Source organism: Anarrhichthys ocellatus, unplaced genomic scaffold (genome assembly GCF_004355925.1).
Source record: "Anarrhichthys ocellatus isolate YVR2014 unplaced genomic scaffold, GSC_Weel_1.0 scaffold1, whole genome shotgun sequence".
NCBI lineage: Eukaryota > Metazoa > Chordata > Actinopteri > Perciformes > Anarhichadidae > Anarrhichthys > Anarrhichthys ocellatus.
In genome coordinates this window covers 3,062,540-3,072,262 of record NW_022280031.1, presented here as the reverse complement: position 1 = coordinate 3,072,262, position 9,723 = coordinate 3,062,540, and the positions used below count along the sequence as shown (strand labels likewise).

The window sequence follows — 9,723 nt, the reverse complement described above, 5'->3', positions numbered from 1 at the left end:
GGGTTTTAGATAAAAGCTTATCTCCTCAAAGAAAGAAATAGAGATGCAAGAAGACATTTTACAGCATTTGAAAGTGACAGATTTCCCTCTCTTTTTGTAACATTTACATTACTCTCTGAATGGCTTTTGCTTGGCTGAAAAGTCCAGAAACTTTTTCAGCTCATAAAGTGTTCTCAGAATTTGTCATGCAGTTGCAACGTGACACAACAACAAAAGAAGATTTACTTCACATCATCAACCGGATCAAGTCAAGATGTCACCTCCAAGTCAAAGAAAGTAAAGCTCATTTCTGAAGTGTGACAGTTGGATATATGTGCATGAGTGCACACACACACACACACACACACACACAGAAACATGAAGCATGCACAACACACATACACACTGAAACACACACCCAGAGGCCTAAAAACACACTGGTAAGGGATTTCATCAAATCTGGACTACAGCCATGTGGAGGTCCCTGAACGAAATCATCTAATAAGATCATAGAAAGAATGATGGCTGCTGGCCCTATGCTCCTGGCTGTATCAGGATTTCAGAGGCCTCTGTCGCGACTTTTAAGATGGAGAACAACAACTATAGTCGTGACGATGGTGATACAGAAATGTAGGGGAAAGAAAGAATGCATCAAAGGTCCCATACTGCACCGGACCAAGACACAAAAATTGCATAGTTTGGTCAGCACTTACGTTGTACTGCAAATCCACATGAATTGTTTGAGGTAGCAGAAATGTTAAGACCTCTAGTCAGGTGGAATTAGGGTGGAGTTATGCTGGAAATGATGTAATGTTACAACAAGTAAATTATAACAAGGAAATTTGTAATGCCCTGACAGGTGTATCAAAGACAACATAGTAAGGATGCCCAGTTTGAACACACACACACACACACACACACACACACACACACACACACACGCAGAGTAAGAAGAGATGTAACAGGGCAGATTGAGTGAAAACACCTATGTGGGGGGATAAAGGGTATGTCGGGGTTATATGTTAGATTTGTTGTTTTTTTCATTTAGACATTTCCTTTGCAGTGCTCATCTACAGCTAATACACTTTTTTGTATTATTTTTCAAATATTTCATTCAGTCATCCGACTTTCAAATGTCGTTGCAATTTCTTTTGCAATATGCATATACAGCTTTTTTAAAATGCCATCTTATCTGATCCCATCATTTTATCTATAAAGTCTCATCATAGATACAGTAGAGGCATTGAAACCCTTTAAGAAGGAAATGTCAGTATCTAAGAGTCTTTCCCTCTTTAGGATAACTGTGATGCTGAACTATGAGATAAAGTTAAATGAAAAGACCGGAGCCAACACTCTGTTTTCCTTCATAATATTTATTCTTAAAAATGAGTAAGCAGACAGTTCATGTGTCCTGTGAATACCAAAATGTGTATAGAACAGTACAGAACAGTAAAACACCTTTCATTATATTTCTATAACAAGATCTTTTGAGCAACATATCAAAAGTCCAATCAAAGGTTGTATTCTTTTTAATACAGCAATTCTTTTTAAAACATCTTTCATGTAAAGAAATAGACCACAGATTTCTAGAAGGAGATGTAAAAATATACATCAACAAGATGAGTGTTAAACAGCACGCTAGAATTTTCCAAAGCACACAACTATTAACTTGCACAAACATCAGTGATGATCAGTAATGCAACCACGCCAGCGGGACCAATCACATGTTCAAGAGGATGTCACAGCTTAGACAGGAGGGGCTTCAGTCGCTAAACACTTCCTCTGTTTCCCTCGTTACTTACTCGATCAGGTACTTCCTCAGCTCATCAATTCCTTATTTCTTTCCCTGCTTTCTTTGCCTCCTCCTGAAAAACTGTAAAGAGAGAAACTTGAGTTTCATTCTCTCCGATGCTCTCCTCTGATTGCATTTTCATCAGGAAACAAAGAACAGTGGGAAGAAAGGCCGGGAGGTGAGAAAGCCAGATAAAGCAAGGAAGGGAGGTAGGAGGACAACTCAGAGTCACTGGAGTGCTGATTGGATGAGGCTGTAATGAACTGAGATTGATATGAACAATGAGACCAGCTCATTGACAATAAAATGAATGACAGGAACAGACTGTGCTTTCACTCCGGCATTGCCTCAATCAGCAAAATTAAATGATGTATTCTTTTCAGTGAACACTAATCAATAGCAAGACTATCGCTGATGCATAAGTCTGAGATGAAACACAAAGCATTCAGCAGCATCACAGTTTCATACAAGGCGAGTGTCATTGCTCAGTGATTAAGAGAAGTCAAATAAAGAATTGGAAAAACATTGGACGAGGAGGACAAGCAGAGGTTGAGGATGAGAAGGATGGACAGGGGGAGAAAGGAGAGAAGGGTAAAGAATAAAAAGAGGGGGGAATAGAGGATAGATGGGTTTTAAAACGCTCAGCCGATGGGCGTGCATCTTCTCCTTTACAGGCGGAACAGGAAATAAAAATGCAGGGGTGGAAGCCCGTCTGTCCGTCACTCTGTGTTAGGCTCAGCATAATTGCTGTGAAATGACAGAGACCCACGACTTACAGGAGGGCAGCTAGAGGAGGAAGAGAGGTGTGTTTTTAGACTCAGCCTGCGAGTCACTCACTATTTGTGACCATGTGGAGCTTTGTAGCTCAAAACAATAGATGTCCAATTTAAGATTTCTAAAAGAGGAATGCTTTTACAGGTTTTACTATTCACTTTCCTTCAACGTTCATCTGAACCTCCAGAGAAGAGAGGTCTATTTAGAAAGAGCAGTGCATTGGAAATCAGCAAAGCCCTCAAGAACCTAATAAATCATAATATTCTAGTAATATTATTCAATTACAGCAGTAAGCTGAGTTTTTGCTGATGTGGCTTTGCAACAACAATGAAATCAAGTAAATAAGAATCACTGAAGGCCTAAAAACCCTCACAGTCACAGCTGGTTCAGATAACGTCCGACATTTTGATGGCAAAACTCTTTTTGTACAACTAAAGTTTAACTTGCAGGGTATGCCCTCAGTACTCTGGTATAGCTTCAGTACTAACACATACTGCAGTATTCTCTTAACACACAAAACTATGTAGAATGGTCCCCAAGCTGCTACATCTTAGATAGTCACATTTGGGTACCTAGTACCTAATAGAGAGGCACAGCACTTTGCCAATAAATGTACAGTCTTTTGCAACACAGCACATTGGTATCGTTCTACAGGCCCAGACACTAGTGTGACCAGTACTGACAAAGTACCAAGACAAGTTTTAACCTTAAATTGTACGTCATCAAACATATTTTAAAATATTAATGGTTAGAAAAGAAAGAAACAGCTGCTTTACTCACAATGTTAACTGAAAAAAAACAACAACAAATGTGTTATGAAAGTTTGTGCAAAACATAAGCAGACTACGAATAATGTGATAGCTTTTGCTTTCTTTTTCCTTTTTTTTTTTACAAAACAAAAATAACACTTTTGAGTCATTTGTTTCATTTCCTGTTGTGTGTAGTGGTGGATAATGTTGTTGTTGTTTGCTGTAGTTGTCATTTGTTGGACTTATTGTGAAGAGGGCAGGCAGCTTGGTCGGTCAGTCAGGCGGTTGGTTAGAAATGTGTCTCCTTCTCTGAGATGGTGGATACTTTCCCATCAACCTTAAGTTTTGCATCGTTGGCGGCATAAGGACTGAGGGCGCCGAGCTTCCCTCTCATCTTCAGGTCCGGGCTGGGAGTCGTCAACTTCTTCATTCTCTGCAGAGAGCATTGAGACAGAGAAACAATGTTATTTTTCAATCTCCCACCGCAATGCTTTTTCGGATAACAGCATAAAGCAAATATAGTTCATGCATATAGTCATACTCTTTGAACTTAAAATGCATCAACAAAAAAATGTATCCAGATATAAAATGTCTGTGTCAGCAATTCATTTGTTGACAGATACGGTAAATCAGCTTTTTATGACAGTTTATCAACTAACCATTACCTGATTTGCATAGACATTAAACTAATAGGTGATTTCCTATTTATTCAGTCTTGAGCTACTTCAGGGATGACCAGGTGAATAGAAGAGCATTAAGACACTGACACAGTTTGTTCCATAACATGCTGTATATATCATATCAAATGATGAAGTATGTATTCCACTCATTTGACAATGTCATACTAACTGAATAGTCACTGTCCATACAGGACTGCACATGGAAATATATGAAGCTGTCACAATATATTGGCATTAAAAACATACAGATATCACTAGTATCATTCCTCTGCTTTTCATTATGCCTCAGGTCTGCTGAAAGCCAGAGGCTACTACTGATCATCTCACAGTCAGAAACCTGCAATTTGTTTATTTGATCCTCCCTCGAGCAGGGATGGAAGATAAACTGTGTCAAAATCCCTCTGAGAAAGTCAAATAGATCCAAGCGCTGGATTATTTTACGTCATGTCCTTCATTACAAGGTGATACGGGTTGCATCTCTAAAACAACAGTCACCAATGCTGTTCTGCTTCCATCACCTGTACGACTGTAAAGTCTTGTCTACATTAATTCCATTAATTATATCACAACATGTGGGGGTCACACTGCCCATTGCTGTTTTGAACAAGGAATGATCTGCTATAATTGGCTTTGCGTTATCCTCCAAATATTTTGCTTGCGAGGTACATCTATTGATGATGACAGTCATGGCCGCAAACCTTGTCATCCACACTGCATGTTGACAATGTTTGCCACAGGGTTAGATTCGGGGAAATTACCTGATAGATCAGTTGAACACACAAAGAAAGGTTCTCTATGTCATCAAACTGTTACTATTGCAGCTCATCCTGGGCAAATTGGCAAATTGGCTCATGAGAGAGTGAAAAGGCTGATGGAAATAAAACTATGGTCTCTATCTATCTATGGTCTGTGCAAACCAAATAAACACTATATCACATTTCTGGCCTTTGGAAGAAATAAACAGTCTGGTTTTTATGTATAAAATAAATGTTTTTTCTCAAGATTGAAAGTTCGAGGCTATACTCATCATCAAGAGCATTGCTTCATTGATTTAAAAGTAATTACTGGTATGTTAAGGAAGTGCATTTGTCAACGACATTATAGTTAAAGCTTCATGCAATAAGGCATGAACATTACTGTTTCTCTTTAATGAAAGAAAACCTTGTAAGAGTTGTCCATGTGTGTATGTGTACCTCAGAGAAGGTGCCAGGAGTCTTCCAGATCATCCAGATCATGCCCACGGGGATGCAGACCATCGAGGACATGGCCATGAACCAGCCGATACCATAGCCCCAGTCAGGGTAGGTGTACACGTTGTTGTACTTGAGCGGCTTGTATTTAATCAGGAAGAACAGGAAGATTGCCTGCAGAAATTGAAATTAGAATCCTATTTGTCAATGTTGTTTTTTTGCATTGTAAGAAACAAATGCATTTATCGGTGACTGAAGGTTGCACACTTTGAATTCAGAGTCAGTGCGGTTCTGTAGCAAATACAGGTCTAAATAAATGTAAGGCCACGCACAATAGACATGTACAGAATAAGTCATGTGAAAACAATCCAAAGCCATTGTTTAAAATGTTAATACCTTCACCCAAACCCAGATATCATTTTAAGCTGTATATGCGACACACTGTTTACACTGATTTATGTTTATTTAAAACATAACTACAAAAACATTATGGGTTTGTGTAACTGGATACAGAAACAGCTAGAGGATAAAATGTAATTGTTCACCCAAAGTGAGAAAGTATCTCGCAAACTCGACCAATAACAAATTCAACAATTTTTTTCCATAAATAAATGGTAACCCAGGATCCATCTGAAAGATATCAAAGAGCATCCTCCCAAAGTGTCTGTCCTTCATCACTATCGAGCTCATCTACATGATATGTTGTCGATGCTACTGCTGATGCTTGATTTTGTGTCTGCAATCAGACTCACAGAACAGATGCCCGGGGTCAGGATCATCCAGCACCATTTGATGAAGAAGACAGGTTTGTGGCCAATCATGTCCTCAATGTTTGAGTAGAATCTGTCACTACCTGAAATGCAAATACGTGTCACTCAGAGTTTCTGCATGTACCATCAAAATAATGATGAGATTGATGTCTGTTGACAGTTTTAAAAGATATATAGCCATCTAAACAAAGCTGCTGAATAGATGTGGATAACATTTTGTTTGAAACTTTCTTTGAGGAGACAGACATTCTGCATTACTTCATGTAAAATGTTCTTTTAATATATATTTTAATATTTATATATTTTTAATATATATATATACACTAATCGTCTGCTTAAATTAGACAATAATTAAATGTGATGATATTTAAACACATAAATAAAAGCCACAATTTCCTGTGGGCATAATGTCAATTGCAGGACAGCATATCAAATAGAAACAAATGCACTACACTATGTTTGCTTAATAAAATACAAAACAACGTTCACACTGCTATAATACCATAAGATCAAGTTCATTATCTCAATAAAAAGATCTGTGTGCCTTGTATAACTCTAAGTGAGTGCTGCATGTGTTTGTGCCCATTCTCCAGCAGAGGGCAGAGAAGAAATATTATTTCAGCAGAGGGTAAAAGCATGATTCAATGTTTGTGCAATGGCCTTTTTCTCTGCGGAAATGTGTGACAGTTAACATAAGAAAGACGATTGTTTTCTGAGATGACAAGGGTGAGAAATAAAAAAACACATTTCTCTGAGACCTCTAGTTATATTTCAAGTTGAGACTGTTATCTTACCATACACCCAGCCGATACATATGGACTCAAATATGGCCACAAACAGCAAACACATCCCGCTGGCGGCGTATGCGTCAAACAGCTGGAAGACGTACATTCCTCCCTGATGGGACGAGACAGGTGTCAGTTTTCTGTCACAGACACTGTGTAGGCATCAGACTTGGTTTGATCACATCAATATGAAATTATTCATGTTTTCTTAAGTTGGTTGTCGGGGCCGATGTCATAGTGAACCAATATAAAAAGCAACTCGGCATTGATATTTCTTTTAACAAAAATTTGAATTTGTCCCAAAATGACCATGGTTCTCATGGCCTCAAGAGGTTCTAAGCTGCTGTGGTGTTAATGAAACATCTATGCAGTAATCATGGATATTTCTTTGGAGGGCTATTTAAACCCAAACTACACGCTGTTCTTTAGTGGTCCATTATGTCTCTGATACATTGAGAACATTTTAAAGCAATGTACTGTAGAAAAGCAACTTCAGCCGACAGCATGATCTTTTTTTTGTTCGTTATAAGATACTGCGTTATATGTGATCTTCATGCCCATTTTGGGAAATACTCTAATTTTGATATACCACACTAATATCTGTCAGTTAAATATGTAACTAAAGCAAGCAGCTGGTTAGCTTAGCTTAGACTAGCCTGATTTTGCCAACAGGTTAAAAAAAAAAACAGCAACTCTAAAGCTTACAAATTAATACGCCATATCTTGCTTCATGCGTAAAATTTGACCTTACCGTGATGACAAAACTGGTCATCGTTCCCGCTGTTTCAATTATTTGTGTTAAACTAGGCTAACTGTCTGCCAGCTGGAGATTTGATTGGACATAAAATATATATGAGAGTGGTATCAATCTTATGATCTAATTCTCAGCAACAATGTAAATATTCAAACATTTCCCATAAATCCTTTAAAATTGTCCATTGTTACAGTGCTCACATCATCCACTCTACCTACCCTACTTCCACTCAAGACAACTCATTTGTGCTTTTATCTTCCACTAACGGGGTCATCATGAATAAAATCTCACATGAATCTGAAAGTAGGGTTACTCTGAACTTCTCGTAAACACATAAGAATATCACCAAAATGTCTCAGTGAGTGTCTTCATCCCCATATTTCAGCCGGGTATTGAACTTTACTCCCAGAAGACCTTCTGAGCGGTTATTTAATCCTACTCCAGGCCTCTTGTGACATTTTATTCACGATGGCTCTTTGGTGGCAGAAAAGAATAACGTGGCAAGAGGTGCAGGTGCTGAAAGACGAGTAAAAGCCGAGGGAAAAATTGGTGGTGACAATGAAACAGTCTACAATGGCAGAAAGACTGAGAAAGTCCTGCACTTTAATATTGCATTAAATTCTTTTCCCCTGTTTCATCAACATTATGGGCCACCAGAGAACAGTACAGCATGTTTACAGTGGGGATGGATGGAGAACAGTGCATATGGACACATGGAAAGCTTTTAGTGGATGAAAGACCTTCTTCATAGTGTTGGGAACAAGAATCTCTTCCATTATTATGACTTAAAGATGAAATGTCTTAAGAGCACAGCAGACCTGGTGAACGTAGCTCTAAATGGACAGCAGACCTTTAGGATTGAAACATGATAAACTCTGGATCAAATGATTTTAATCCAACAGGGCCACATTCTATCATATGGATTGTTGACCTTTTATCTAGAATGTACCTGGCTGGGCTTCATCTCAGACTTTCGACCTAAATTGGTGGTAGTGATGATGATGAAGATGATGATGATGATGATGATGATGATGATGATGATGATGATGATGATGATGACGGTGATGCTGACATGCCCTCATAGAAAAGAAAAGAAAAACATGAAGTGAAGGTAAAACCTCCCCAGAAATAAGTTTGAATACACTTTGACTGTACATTTAACATATTAACAAATTCTTTTTTTTGCCTCCTGTTGGGCTATACCAAATAGTTTGAAGCATCAAAGCTTCGTTCATAACGTTGTCATTCAAATTCTAAATCAACATTTGAATGCTGTGCACCTCATTCTGTTTAAACCAGTATTTTTGCACAGTTGCAGATAAAGATTAGGCTACACTGTAACAGTGTAGAATTAGATTACAGAGGTGGCTGCATACGATTGTTTCTGACTCGTGTGATCCAAACATTTCCAATAACTCCAGAGCGTTGTCAAGTCCAAAAGTCAGAATCTATTGATGAAAGTGTAATCATTTCCAAGGTTCACAACATGTTTTATCAAAATATTCTGGTCAATCCATATTTGTTTACGTTTAGCCTTTCAAAAACAACATTTTCACTCTGGTGGAAAAAATATTTAATTAAGGTGCGACCTCTAGTTCACCCGGTGGAGCATTTGCCCATGTAGGCCCCCCATTCAAATACTGACCAGTGTCATCCCCCTCTCTCTAAAAAAACTAAAAAACATTCGGTACAGCCCAAGCTTCCAGTCTACATCTTTCACTTGTTTGTTTCATTGCTCAAACACTTCATGTACTGTAGGATTGTAGCAGTGTAATGGTAAACAATAATTTTGTCTCTTGGTGTAGTTTGGCGAAGACGTCCTACTTTCTTTTACTTTCTTTTGCTTGCTTCTCCAGATTATGTAAACATGTCTTCCTATAGCTGAGTCTTACCTCCATACACATGATGAGTCCTATGAGGAAGGAGACTATAGACATGCCCAGAATCAGCAGCTCTCTGCGGTAGCCTCTCCTGAAGGTCTCCGGGTACATGTCCACCACAGCTGTCACTAAACTCTCCACACACACAAACTGCAAAACAAAATAGATAAGATAATTGTTTCAATGGAAACATCCTTGAGTTTAGTTGTGAATTAGTTGAGAAAAACAATACTATGGTACAGTACAGACAACATAGTGATTTCATAGTGGCTCAGTATTCAACAACTGAACAAAATTCAAAGAGTAAGATAATGTCAATACATATTTATAAACAGTGTAATTTGAGCCAAAACATAAAGTCAGCCCCCCC

General features: G+C 38.3%; 1 protein-coding gene across 1 annotated transcript in view; it reads right to left on the bottom strand.

Annotated features, from left to right (window-relative positions):
* Positions 1-1,332: 1,332 nt before the first annotated feature.
* Positions 1,333-9,723, bottom strand: part of slc6a11b (solute carrier family 6 member 11b) — a 26,265-nt gene continuing 17,874 nt past the window's right edge. Inside the window, exons 11-15 of the mRNA XM_031854223.1 lie at positions 9,366-9,503; positions 6,729-6,831; positions 5,917-6,017; positions 5,168-5,338; positions 1,333-3,727 (exon numbers count right to left, since the gene is read on the bottom strand). Of these exons, the coding sequence (XP_031710083.1) occupies positions 3,584-3,727; positions 5,168-5,338; positions 5,917-6,017; positions 6,729-6,831; positions 9,366-9,503 (657 nt within the window). The 3' untranslated portion in view covers positions 1,333-3,583. The remainder of the gene's footprint in view (positions 3,728-5,167; positions 5,339-5,916; positions 6,018-6,728; positions 6,832-9,365; positions 9,504-9,723) is intronic.